Here is a 14,757-nt window from a genome sequence, read left to right on the forward strand (position 1 = left end):
TGATACAGTAATAAGCACAGATAGTGATTATTTTCCCTATATTCTAAAAAAATATATTATATTTGAAAATTTAGGATACATTAGGGGTCATATACAACCACAAATGCAATTGGTGTAGCACTAAATCAGCCAGAGTTTGTTGCACATCAAATCCCATGAAGTAATTAAACATGTGCTCCTTGCACTTCTGTGTAGTTCTCCTCAGTGCAGCAGTCTGGCTCCTGTTCCAAATTTTGCACAGTTGCACTTTTTGACCCTGCGTGGGAACCCTGCGTGATGTACCCTAGAGTCAATTCTTCTTTCTGTTGCCTTTCTATAGGTTGGCATAACCAAGGTGTTTGCTGAAGTTCTCCCCTCACACAAAGTAGCTAAAGTAAAGCAACTGCAAGAGCAGGGAACTCGGGTGGCAATGGTTGGAGATGGGATCAACGACTCTCCAGCTCTTGCTATGGCAGACGTGGGAATTACCATTGGGTCTGGCACTGATGTGGCCATAGAAGCTGCAGATGTCGTTTTGATAAGGGTAAGCGTATCTATCAATTGTTCATAGGATTTCTGTTGGACATGATAACACTTTTCCATTTCAGAGGTGGCTCTACCAGTGCCTGGGGTGTGGTACATTGGGCATGTATGTTAAACTCTGCAAGTCATGATATTTTTATCATTTTTTGATAATATTTTTATACTTGGCCTGTGTTTTAATGGCATGGAGCTCACAAATCAGGGAGGCTCCCTTTTAATATTGCATAAAGGCCCTAACACAATGACCAGTGGTGAAGAGGGGCATTTACTGTATATAAAACCTTCTACTATACATATATATGAATTACAATACCACCGTCTGGTATGATTTGGGGGGTTGAGGGCATGAAACAAGTCACTCATAAAGGTGTTTGTGTGATCCTGCATAGTGCTGTTTTAGTACAATTCATAATCAAATTGAAAAGCCTCCATACTTTAAACTTAGAGTTAACATAAAAGTGGCAATTCTGTTTGGTATAAGATCCTGGCTTCTCTATACAGTGGGTAAGGGATGCCTTTTCTTGGGCCAAATGGAATTACATGTAAACCTCACCTTACTCATTTAGGCAATGCAAGAATATCTAAAGCTGCAGAACCAGATGGTATTCATACCTGAGTAGGGTTACATTCAGTGGTTAAGAGACTACTAATACTCTGCTTTCAAATGCTAAAGGAAGACGTGTTATCACTATTAAAACTTCCATGCATTTTCTGTCAGGAAAAAACATTAGGCGACAATACTTTCTAAATAATTAAGGCATTAATTGGAGTAATAAACTGATTTTTATGTCTTAAATGTAAAGTAAATTATAAAATAAAATAAGGCTAGAAATGCTATATTTTGTATACTAAACATTAACATGAACTTACTGCACCACAAGCCTAATCAAACAAATGATTTATGCTTTCAAAGTTGGCCACAGGGGGTCACCATCTTGTAACTTTGTTAAACATCTTTGCAAGACCAAGACTATGCACATGCTCAGTGTGGTCTGGGCTGCTTAGGGATCTTCATAAATTATCAAAACAGCACAAATCAAATAATATCTGCCAGAAGCCGATACAGCAAGACTTATTAATAATCAGAATAGGCAGACTGCACTGGGTCCTGTGTTGTCATTTAATCTAACGTGAAGTTTATAGTTTTGTATTGTTTAATACAAACTTTCTCCAACTCTGCAGAACCAGAGGCTGCAGCAAAATAATCCTCCAAATAGAATCCCAGTTTATCTGTTTAAATCTGGCTCCATGATCTTTGTCCCTGCAGCTGGAGTTAGAAACGGTAAAGAGGATGTAAAGGCAAAAATAAAATCCAATACAAATCTCTACACAGTCACAGACTACTCTACAGGGAAACAAACAAAGCTTCTTGAGTTCTGCTTGGCTGGGAAGTAAGGCGGGGGCTCCCAATGCTGTTCATAAGTATGATTGTTTCCCTGCAGAGCAGATAGAGACCGTCTGACAATTCCTATCCACAGCAATAAATAAAGGGAGAATTTCACTGCATACAGTACGGTACACATTTTTTAATTAAAGGAGAAAGAAAGTCAAAAATGAAATTAAGCTCTAATTGTTGCCAATAAAAAGTATGTATCTGTGACAGCAAGCATTCCCTCATTAGTTTTTCCAGTAGTATTTTTGCTGCAATCGATTTTGAAATAAGTATGAACATATATAAAAAGTCAGACCCTGTCTTCAGTCCAGAAATCGCTGTGAATACGGCATGTGCATGCGCAGTAGGTATCAGCAGTGCCCTGTGCATGCGCAGAAGAATCCTTGGAGATCCCTGCTTAGTGCTGACGTTGCAGTCACGTGATTTATCCTGTCATCATCGTTGACCTCTCTGCTCCCGCCCAATTCATTAAGTTTCCAATAAGCGACTAAGGGAAGCTTTGAAGCTCCTGTGCTCGCTCTGGTTTTCATTCACAGTTTGTCAGCGAGCGAGCGCAGGAGCTGAGAAGGGGAAGACAGCCAGCGAGCGGGTCTGTCTGTCTGAGGTCTGTAGTAAATTCATAAAGGAAAAGACGTATTTTTTTAAATTTTATTATTAGGTTTGGCTCCTTGCTTGCATTCAGATACAGAATGCGGGTGTGGTGACGTCATGGGGTCACGAAGGAGGCGCATGCACAGTAACGATTGAGCACAGGGTGGAAGTGACGCGCCTATGTGAAAATGGCAGCGCCAAACTGTTACAAGCGCCGTAACTTCTGAATGTTAGTGCACAGATGCAGCAATGATATGCGAGTTTTTACTACAGCGTTTCAGGAGGGGGCCTAGTGGGGAATGCAATGAAGGAGGATTCAATTTTTGACTTTCCTTCTCCTTTAAAGTACATTGGAGATAGGTTTCTTTTTCATTAAAGAAAGTAAGAATGGGATTTTATTTTTTTTGCCTTTACATGTCCTTTAATATTAGAGTACAGCATTTACTGAGAGTAGCCACTTTACTTTATATATAGTGTCTTACTTGCAACAAGGAGCAATTATATCCGTTTCTCCATCGAGGGGTCGGCTCTTCATTTCCAATATTCCTATGATCATTTTGTTGATATTGGAAGGATATTCTGCAAACAAATCATGAATATTCACTAATATTCACTAAGATACTTGTTGCAATGTAATATCACAGTGCTAAAGTGTCTGGCCCTGAAATAATTGATCTTGTTTGTGTTTCCCTTGCAGAATGATCTGCTAGATGTGGTGGCCAGCATTGATTTGTCTCGCCACACTGTGAAAAGAATCCGAATAAATTTTGTCTTTGCTCTAATCTACAACCTTGTTGGAATCCCAATAGCTGCAGGTACCCACAAATCACACAGGGGGTGGGTCTATAAGCAAAGCTGAGAAGTTGATCAGGAATCACTGATCTTATCACACCTTTAGTGTGGGGGGTGTTGCCTTGCAGGCTTACAATCCATTACTGAATGTATTTGAATAATTGATCAGCTGAGCAAGATCTGTGCAGCAAAGCCTTCCTATCAGTCAGCAGGAGTCTGCAGCATGGCTGCCACGACTATTGAAACTGACACTGCTATTGAGCACAAACGGAGGTTGTTGTGGAGCAGAATCGGCATGATTTATATTGAAGAAAAAAGGAACAACATCATTTTTGTGGTTGACGTTTTACTCAGAAACCCCTTAAAATGAAATCCTGTCCCATTTTTGCAGGTGTGTTCATGCCAGTTGGTTTGATTTTGCAGCCATGGATGGGATCAGCCGCAATGGCCGCGTCATCCGTTTCTGTTGTCTTTTCTTCTTTGTTGCTTAAACTGTAAGTATGGGACCAACATCCACTCCTGGCTACTTCCATAATAGTTACTATCATTTTACTACCTCAAATTGTCCACATTTTGACATTTTTTTTTGTGGTCCCATCAAATTGTGATTTCAGTGGGTGCTTTACTTGCATTTTACACCAAAATTGCCGGTGTTCCTCATCGTGAAATTTAATTTAATACAAACTTCCTCATACTGAAGTAAGAAACTTTCTGAATACAATCAATTAAAAATTCTATAAATTCTGATTTATCTTCACTATCCCTCTCTCAGCATCTGTTTCTCTGTCTTCTTGCAGGAGTTGGGTGTCAGACGAATGATCCAATATATCTTATAGGGAGCTTCCTTTCCTAGCAGATGTATTAGAGCTCACTCAAATAACTGATTACAGTACAAACAAAATCTAACAAAATAACTGCCTTTTGCACAAATCCTGCATGTAGAGAGACATGGTGGCTGGTGATTTTAATAGAGTGAGCTCTAATAGATCTTCTAGGCAAAAGGAGCCCCCCTATAAGATATATTGGATTATTCATCTGACACCAACTCCTGAATGAAGACAGAATGTGGAGAAACAGATGCTGAGAGAGGAATAGTGAAGATAATAGATTATTTCAGAAAGGTACAGAATTTATAATCGAATGTATTTAGAAAGTTTATTATTTCAGTATGCTGAAGCTTATATTAAATTTTCATTTTCCCTTTCATTTGCACCTCCTATGTCCAGCCACAATCAGTTACAGTGTTGTGCATGTGACTTTTAGATTGGGTTTGCAAATGCTGTCCCATAGTGTGACATTAATGCTTAAACCTTGTCCTATTCTAAGACAGTAAAATACTGTCTTAAAGAAGGACTCCTGTGCTTCTATTATTGAATGCATTTGTACACGGCTAATCTAATGGAACAACATCGCCACTTGTTCTCATTATGTTTGTGAGAAGAGAAAGCTTTGTGAAGTTGCTCAGCTTCAAACTGACGAGGAAAGGCCAGGCCACACTTGTTTGCTCCCTAAACTTTCTGAGCAGAGCATCATCACAAGTTTTCTCCATCATTTTTCTTGACTGTTTGCACAAAATGGCCAGCAGGCGGATTCATTATATCAGCGGTGTAAAAAATTGCTAATAATTATGTAGAAATCATTGTGAATTGCAAAAGTGCTTAAAAGAGCTTTCACTTCCTTTTAAGGTAAAACCTTTAAAATGCTTATTGTTACACGGGAAGTATTTGTATGACCCAGGGCACAGGCTACAGACGGGGAGGCACATTTATCAAAATAAAATCGAATCTCAAATTCATGTGAACTCCCCTAAACTCCCATTCATTTAAAATTCAACCAATTGAAATGTATTAATAAAACTGAATTTTTTCAAGTCAGACTAGTTGAAACGACCCGAAAACTCGAATCGAATTCGCTCAAACTCGATTCGAGTTTTTTCTCAACCTCAAATGTCAGGAAGGCTGCAAACATCTCCAAATGAATCCCTGGACCTCTCCTGTTGACTTAAACAGCCATTTGGCAGGTTTTAGGTGGCTGATTGTCGAATTCTTAAAGGGCTGGTTCACCTTCAGGTTAACTTTTAGTATGTTATAGAATGGGCATTTATAAGCAACTTTTAAATTGGTCTTCATTATTTATTTATTATAGTTTTTTTTAATTATTTGCCCTCTTCTCCTGACTCTTTATAGCTTTCAAAAGGGAGTCACTGACCCCCTCTAAAAACAGATCCTCTCTAAAGTTAAACATTTATTATTATTGCTACTTTTTATTACTAATCTTTCTGTTCCGACCTTCCCTTATTAATATTCCATATTCTCATTCAAATCAATGCATGGTTGCTAGGGTAATTTGGACCCTAGCAACCAGATTGCTGACACTGCAAACTGGAGAGCTGCTCAATAAAAACCTTCAATAAGAAAAAATGAAAACCAATTGCAAATTGTCTCAGTATATCACTCTCTACATCATACTAAAAGTTAACTCAAAGGTGAACAACCCCCTTGAAGGTTTGGTTGAGTATGATAAATCTCAAAAATCTATAAAAAAAAAATTGGATAACTCTCTAGTCAAATTTGAGAGAATTCAAATTTGAATTTTCAATTTGACCCTTAATAAATCTGCCCCTAAATGTGTATTGTTAGAAGCAGGTGCTCTAACTCCCTGCATCACATTCTGTTATCATCAGTGGTCGTTCGTTATATTATCGTGTTACTTCCTTACTGGCAGTAACATTTCTGCACAATTGAGTCTTCAACTGTATCTCTATAGACAGAAGAGCTGTATCTCATAGTGCTGCGGGCAGACCTTAAAGGCGTTCCTTTACATGAACTTTTAGTATGATGTAGAGCGTGATATTCTTAGACAATTTGCAATTTTTTTATTATTTGTGTTTTTTGAGTTATTTAGCTTTTTATACAGCAGCTCTCCAGTTTGCAGTTTCAGTAATCTGGTTGCTAGGGTTCAAATTCCCCTAACAACAATTCATTGATTTGAATAAGAGACTGGAATATGAATAGGAGAGGCCTAAATAGAAAGATGAGTAATAAAAAGTAGCAATAACGATACATGTGTAGCCCTTACAGAGCATTTGTTTTTAGATGGTGTCAGTCATGTCCATTTGAAAGCTGCAAAGAGTCAGAAGAAAAAGGCAAATATCTATAAAATTATATAAAAAAAAATATAATGAAAACCAATTGAAAAGTTGCTTAGAATTGGCTATTCTGTAAATGGCCTTAAAGGTGAACCACTCCTTTAACATCTCTGATCCTATTTTTATTATTTTATCAGTGTTAGTGCTGGAGTCGACACAATGTATCTGGATGTGAAAGGAAGAGGAGGTTACTGCCCGGGAGGGGGCTGAAATTGGCCTGTGTACAGGGTCGGACTGGAGGGGGGTCCTGCAACAGCAGCCCAGTGGGCCCCTCGCCATGTCCCCAGCTGAACTGGGCTCCCCGCCATGTCCCCTGCCGAGTCCACCACCCGCTGCACTGCGCGTGACTTTGTAGTTGCCACGACCTGCCGATAAAGGGAGGCCGCAGCAGGAAGATGTGGTAGGGCGATTCTGCTGGGAGATTCGGCAGGGAGCGGATCTGAGCTGGAGGGGCCCACAAGAGCCAGGTATTTTCCCGGTGCCCCGCCGGCCCAGTCCGACCCTGCCTGTGTATTTCACCAGGCTGATTTCTGCCCCTGTGTTGCACTAACCTTGGGCCTGACTCCCAGTGGTGCTTTAGTCTAATGGCACACACGTGCCCTCTGGTGGAGAACAATGGCAGTGAAAATACCAATCACCTCTAATAGGATCAATGACAGGTGTACAGGGGTGTTTTGGTTGCTGTTGTTTTCTGCCATGCAGCAGAGTTGCACAAAACTGGGCTCAGACACATTAGATGGGGGGAGTGACATTCACATCGTTTCCACAGATACAGTTTCTCTGGATCAAACATAGGTATGTCCACAACGTACATGGATACTTAATCCCCCCTCACTCTCCTTATATCACAAATGTTAGAGAGGAATATTTCCAGTTAGAATGCTCCATGTTGTTTGGGCTAATCCGGTGACATATTTACAATGATAAAGACAGTGACTGTGTTTCCCTTTGTGCAGTTACCGTAAGCCCAGCCGTGAGAAGCTTGAGCAGAGGGCCCTGGGCCAGATGAGGCAGAAGTCTCTTTCCGACATCAGTGTTCATATTGGGCTCATGGAAAACCGGAGAGAATCCCCCAAGCTGGACATTCTGGATCGCATTGTCAACTACAGCCGATCGTCTCTGAATTCCTTTTTATCAGACAAACATTCCCAGCACGGCATCCCCCTAAATGAGCCGGACAAACATTCACTGCTCCTGGGGGAACTGAAGGGCGAGGAAGACACATTCCTATGAACAACGGGTTGAAGCAACGCTCTCTTACGTCCTGCTGGAGCCTCTATACAGGTGTTGCCAAACAGCAGCTACAATCCCAAACGATTTTTCCGATAATGAGATTCCTGCGATGGATGGAGATATTTGAGTACCTTAAACCAATACTTGGTGCCAGTTACACCATGAAGAACCCTGGGAACCTATTGTAGTAAATAGACACAATGCACCTAAGTCATGTGCACCTTGGAATAGGAAGAAAGGGGCACAGAAACCCATCATTTTGCAGTTCTATGTGCCTTATTGCTATTGGATAATTATTCCTCCACTTCATAGCACTGGACTTCTAGCAGTAAACTAAATCAGCCTTTGAGTATTTTATTTTTGTATGAGATAAAAGCCTGTATAGCAATCATATACTGTATATGTTCTGATTAGCATTCTGATTCCATTCCACCCCCCCCCCCTCCAAGGAGAATATGGTATAAGCCTTTGCTTCCATCTGCTGCACTGCACACTTTTACTCTTGAGATTAGTTGGGCTCATCCAACCTCACTTTTCTTTAGGTCAATGGGGTGAGATTATATTCTGATTTGTGGCCGTGGCTTCTTATTTATTTGGGAATAAGAATAGAGCTCAATAGCCTTTATTATGACAAGCCCTTCCTAAGAGAACTAGTTCTGTCTAAATACCCCCATTGCTGGACAGAGATGTATCTTATGTACTTATTGTCCGAAGAGATTTTCATTATAATTTCTCCTGCTGAAGGAAATCTCTCCCGTATCCGCTAGCAGTGCCCTAAGCCTGTGCAGCGTCTCAACGTGGGAAGCCATGAGGCCGACATTGAAAACACATCAGAAAGAGATTTATTAATGAAGACAGGCCCAGACTGGCAATCTGGGGGTTCTGGCAAATACCAGATGGACTGCTGTAAGTTGCCATAGAAAGTCACTATTTATTGGGCTGGTGGGGGCTGTTTGGGCCTCTGTGTACTTGCAATGCCAGGGCCTATTGTAAATCCCAGTCCAGACCTGAATGAAGGTGGTTATTTTATTGATTCTTTACAGACATGAGATTAATAGACTGTACTCTAGCACTGATGATTTTGGCAGGTTGTGTCGCCTCCCATGTGACTGATGTTGCAGAGGTGCCTGGGTAATATAGGGCAGTGGTTCCCAGCCTGTATCATAAGGTGACTACAGATTATCAGCTCAACCTAAAACCTGATGCCTTCCACCTTTTGCTGAACTACCATCCTCTTTGCCAGGGCATCATTTTGCTTATTTTTAGCTTGAGCGCATGATATATATGAATATGCAACAAGAGCATGCTGGGAATCACTGCCTATCAAATATATCCTAACAACATGGATTTCCTGATATAAAATCACCCCCATGTAGGCATAAGAAATATCCAGCTCACTACAGTTTTGCCGGCAGTTATGTCCTAGTGATCTCCTGGGTGTCAGCAGCTGAGCTTTATTTTGTGCACGGGAGGTGTTACTAGGCAATGTAACATTATATTTATTATGATATTCCCATTGGATATCCTGGAGAGCACAGTAAAGGCCAAGTTGTGGGTTCTCTTACAAAGCTGCACGACATGTAACTACATTCCCCCCAATGTGGCACGACAGGGAATCATCACCCCCTGCGTCTGAATGTGACACCGCTGTTCATTTTGCCTCCGTTTGTATTTATTTTCTTTTTATGGTAAAATATATATATATATAAATCTGCGTGGAAATAATAACAAAGTGTATCAAAGCGAGAGAGAGAGGCTTTTTACTGTGTTCTGTACAATAATGTAGAGTTCTGAGCGGAGTTGCATGGAGATTACAGCCGAGTGCTTCTCATAATACAGTTACGTGTTTACATGCAAATTTCATATAAATTGGATTGTGCCATTCAATGTCTCGTGTGTCTTTCATCAATCAAACTCAATACATGGAGCCTGGCTAATGCCTGTATATTGTTTTTCTTATTGTAAGTTTAAAAGGTGCCCCTCAAGCTGGAATCACGGCAACCGGGCAGCTAAGTGATTTATAGACTTCACTGCATTACATAGTTATCTTAATGTACTTTCCAGTAAGCAATGATCAGTCCATCCACCATTGCTCCATAATAAGGTGCCAACAAGCAGATGCCCAGTTAGGTGTTGATAGAATAGAAGATCCTGTTCATTTCTTCCCTGCTTGTCCTCATGAAATGCTATGGTGGTCCAGGTCAGTTATATTTCATACCCAAATTAAAGACACAAAGTTTTTCAGGTGATTAAAGTCCTTCAGCCTGTGACTTTACAGCTAAACTGCAGTTCTCAGAGGGACCTGGAGAATGGGAGGATCCTAAACCCAGTTTACACTTCCTGATTGGAGTCTGTCCATTGAATTTCCATGTACCTGTTAAAGAAGGTGGTCACCTTTGAGTTAACTTTTAGTATGATGTAGATCAGGGATCCCCAACCTATTGAACCAGTGAGCAACATTCAGAAGTAAAAGGAGTTGGAGACAGAAGCATGAACATTTTTCTTGGGTTGTCAAATAATTGTTGTGATTGGCCATTTAGTAGCCCCTATGAGGATTGTCAACCTACATTGAGACTCTGTTTGGCAGTGCACCTGGTGTTTATGAAACCAAAACTTGTCTCCAAGCCAGGAATTCAAAAATAAGCACCTGCTTTGAGGCCACTGGGAGCAACATCCAAGGAGTTGGGGAGCAACATGTTGCTCTTTTCTTTTAAAATTCTTTTTATTGAGATTTTCAGTATAATACAAGAATATGACAATATGATAAACATACAATGTTTCAACAAGGAGCAAAAGAAATATTCTTAAGCATAACGGTCAAAGCATTTGACATGAAAGAAAGGTAAATAAATAAATAAATAAAGAAAAAAGGGGAAGATACAAATAGCATTAAATATTAAAATATTAGAAAAAATAATAATGAAGTAAAATAAAATTAAATTAAATAAATAGACCTGTTATTCTTTCCTTACATATTAAAACCTGCAAAAATACATAGAGAAACATTTTTGTGAATGAAGGCATTAAATATCTCTTTTAGCGTATCCTTAGCATAAATCTTGTCCCATAAGGCTAAGGCCACACTAGGCGATAGCCCCGCGATTTGACTCGCGGCGACTTTTCGCCGCGACTTTTAAGCCGCAATCGCTGGGGAAACTTTTGCGCTGGCGTCTATGGGGAATCGCGTAAAATCGCCAGCGTAAAAACACACGCGGCGATCTTTTCTCTACTGTCGCTCGAAATTGCCTCGCTAGGCGATTTCGAGCGACATTCTGCTCCTTACATTTTGGGCAAAAATAAGTCTTCTGAGAGCCATCACAGTTTTGAAACAATAAGCCATAACCTAAATGAATGAGCCGAAAATGCTGGTCTCTCCATGACTCAGAGCATATATTCTTTCTAAAATTTTGGAAAGAGTGCAGAAGTTCTCTGGAAGAAATATTAGTTCCCAAAAATGAAGACCATTTTTTACTCGAGTTCTCAAGTGGATCTATATCTTTGGAAACTGACTTTAAAAGATGTAATGAGATCCATGAAATACTATTTAGTTTAATGTCTTCAACCAATTGTAATAAACTTTTATAAAACTGATGATGACGTAGTTGTTCTTTTGTTCTATTATCAATTAATTGGAAACCTTGTCTAATCTGCAAATAACTGAGCCTTTCTTTCTCAGAAAGATTATACTTTTCCTTAAACATTTTCCAAGGAAGTGGGTCACCCGAAATAGGGTCTAAAATGTGAATAATTTGAGAAATACCAAATTTTCTCCATTTGTTAGAAAATTTATTTCTGTGCTTTAAGGGAAACCCCTTCAGAAAGAAGGGAGATAAAAAAGGTGAGACATTGAAGTTCAGATTATTATGTTTACATAAAATTTTCCAAGTACTGGTTGTATCTCTAAAAATTGGATTTCTCTTAATATCTATATGTTGCTCAGACCAGTTTTTATGTAAAGAGGATATAATATGTTCTTTTGAGTCCAAAAATAATTCAAGATTAAGATTAGTAAATTTCTCAGTACCAGACAACCATTCCACAATGTATCTAGTATTAGCAGCAATATTAAACTTTCTAAAGTCTGGGACATTAAGTCCTCCTAAGCCTTTAGATTTCCTAAGTCTGGATAAGGAAATTTTAGGTTTTTTGTTATGCCAAATAAAATTTCTGAGGATTCGGTCTAACTTCTGCACATCAAGATGTTTTAGCAATAACCGAAGGTTCAGGATAGGAAACGCAATTTTTGGAAAAATTTGCATTTTAAATAATGCTATCCTTCCCATTAGGTTCAATGGACTATCCATCCATTTTTTGCAATGGGTATGCATTATGTGACTTAATGGAGAAAAATTCAAAGGGTACAATTTAGAGAGATCCGAAGAGATCATTATTCCCAAATACTTAATTTTACCGGAAGGAGATTTAATTTGAAGATCAGCTAGCAATTGTCTTGGGATGTTGGAGCAAATGTTCAAAATATCTGTTTTACTGGAATTAATAAAATATCCCGAAAAAGTCTTATAATAGTCAAAAAAATTAAAAATATTTCTAAGTGATAACGTTGGATTACTAACAATCAAAAGAAGGTCATCAGCATATGCTAATGATTTGTAATGTTTACCATCAATCGTCAGACCTTGGAATATATTTGAAGAATCGAGAAATCTAATTAAAGGCTCCATAGAAATATTGAACAAGAGTGGGGACAAAGGACAACCTTGAGTTCCTCTGAAGAGATCAAACGTCTCTGATAGTTCCCCAACTGCTGCGATTCTTGCTTTGGGATTCGAATAAATAGAGCTAAGCAATAACATAAACTGACCTTTAAGACCAAATCTGTCACAGCATTCCGAAAGATATTTCCAAGAGACATTGTCGAAGGCTTTCTCAGCATCTAAGCTCAATATTGAGCATGGAATCATAGCTTTCTTGGCTTTGTAAATAATATTTATTAAGGCACGTATATTCTTAACCCCTGTTCTATTTTTTACAAAACCATTTTGCTGAGAAGAGATAATATTGGGTAGTAGTACAGAAAGCCTATCAGCAATTATTTTCGTTAAGATCTTAATGTCAAGATTTATTAAAGATATAGGTCTAAAAGAAGCTGGTTGAGAAAGATCTTTGCCTTCCTTTGGAATTAATTTTATATGAGAAATCATACTAGAATTTAAGACTTTTCCATGACAATAAATTTCATTATATAGATTAGTCAAAAAAGGGGCTAATTCCAATTTTAGTGCTTTATAAAAGGGAGAAGTTAATCCATCAGGCCCACCAGCTTTAAAATCCTTTAAAGAATTTATGGTAGACAGTACTTCCTGGATATTAATTGGTTGATTAAGCAAATCTAGTTGCTCTTCAGATAGTTTTGGGAAATTAACCTTCTGAAAGAAAATTCAGACTTTCAATTTCATTTATCTGTGAAGGGGAATAGATAGATTCAAAATAACATTTAAAGATATTTACTATGTCTTTTGGAAGGTTAGTCAACTGACCCAAATGATTTCTAATCAGCATAGGTTTATGAGACCATTTACTATGTTTAAACATATTGGCAAGAAATCTATTTGATTTATTATGCAAATTACCAAACCCGGCTTTACAATAGGCAAAAGAAGACTGGTCCCTCAAATTAACCCAATGTTTAAGTTTATCTAATGCTTCTTTATATCTTTTACTATGTTGTTTAGTAGGATGCATTATAAAATTCAAATAGGCCTTTTTTTGAGCTTTGGAGTGCACAATAAATTCTTTGTTAATTTTTCTCATATAATGTATTCTATAAGAAGTAATTTCTCCCCGGATTACCGCTTTCCACGCATCCCACAACAATGGCAAGTTGGGCTCACCATCCTGGGTCGACACATTCTCCTTAAGAAACAAATTCCATCTCTCTCTCGGCTTTTTATTAAATTCCGGCTTATCTTTGAGAAAAATTGGGTATGACCACGGAATGTAAGATTTTGGTGTAGGGCCTAAATCTACCTCTATTAAGACCGGGGCGTGATCTGACAAGTTAATACTACCAATATTTGCTGATCTAGTTTTATTAAGTACATCAATTGATGCAAATAAGAAATCAATATGAGTACCTATTCGATGAGGATGAGAGAAGAAGGTAAAATCTCTATCTGTCGGATTCAACATTCTCCAAAGATCCACCATCTTTGTTTGACTTTCAAAATTCGATAATAATTTTGATTTTTTAATAGACTGTTTTTGAACTGGACCACTTTTATCTAAAGGCCATAAATATGATTCATTAAAATCTCCGCCAATAACAAATTTATTTTGTGGATAAGACCCTATCTTTTGGATTATCTGAGAGTAGAACTGTTCTTTACCTGAATTAGGAGCATACAAGGAACCCATGAACCAAATCTTATTTTGTAAAAGCACCTCAGCTATCACAAATCTTCCATCATTGTCACTTTCTGAGTTCATTAATTGGATATTCAAAGACTTATGGAATAAGATCGCTACTCCTCCTTTTTTTTTCACTGCAGGAGAAAAGACTATATTTCCAACCCACCCTTTTTTTAATTTTTCAGATTCTACGTCAGAAAGATGAGTTTCCTGAAGCATAACCACATCTGATTTCAATTTTTTTAACTCTGCTAAAACTCTTTTTCGCTTTATGAACGAATTAAGCCCATTCACATTCCAAGTGACAATATTAAGCATTGGAACCTATCGTAAGATATGAAACATTGTTACAAGAATACCAAATGTTACTGAAAATACCAGGTCTAGTAAAATAAAGGGAGAATGTAATGTAGGCCAGGTCATTGAAGTAAATGAAAAAATAAAGTAGAAACATCATTAAAAAAAATTGAACAAAACTCCAATAGAATACATTTAAGGTCATCAGGGATGTAAACCATCTATTGATGAAATGAACATCTTTAATTACTCCAACCCAAAAAACCCTATAGCTTCTTAACTTTAGTGCTATGGTATCAAAAACTCTCAACCAACCCAAAAAGAAAAAAAAACAAAGCACCAAGAGAATATGCATTAGGTGCAGTGACTTCACTTTTTTCCTAAAGAGAGAGAAAGCTTAAACTCTCTTACT

At 38.3% G+C, this 14,757-nt stretch overlaps 1 protein-coding gene across 2 annotated transcripts in view; it reads left to right on the forward strand.

Annotated features, from left to right (window-relative positions):
* atp7a.L (ATPase copper transporting alpha L homeolog) overlaps positions 1 to 9,561 on the forward strand; it is a 75,272-nt gene extending 65,711 nt beyond the window's left edge. For both annotated transcript variants that reach the window (XM_018229766.2, XM_018229767.2), the window contains 4 exons: positions 320 to 523; positions 3,204 to 3,321; positions 3,690 to 3,792; positions 7,403 to 9,561. In XM_018229766.2, the coding sequence (XP_018085255.1) occupies positions 320 to 523; positions 3,204 to 3,321; positions 3,690 to 3,792; positions 7,403 to 7,679 (702 nt within the window). In that variant the 3' untranslated portion in view covers positions 7,680 to 9,561. The remainder of the gene's footprint in view (positions 1 to 319; positions 524 to 3,203; positions 3,322 to 3,689; positions 3,793 to 7,402) is intronic.
* The last annotated feature ends 5,196 nt before the right edge of the window (positions 9,562 to 14,757 follow it).

This window comes from Xenopus laevis, chromosome 8L (genome assembly GCF_017654675.1).
Source record: "Xenopus laevis strain J_2021 chromosome 8L, Xenopus_laevis_v10.1, whole genome shotgun sequence".
Lineage (NCBI taxonomy): Eukaryota > Metazoa > Chordata > Amphibia > Anura > Pipidae > Xenopus > Xenopus laevis.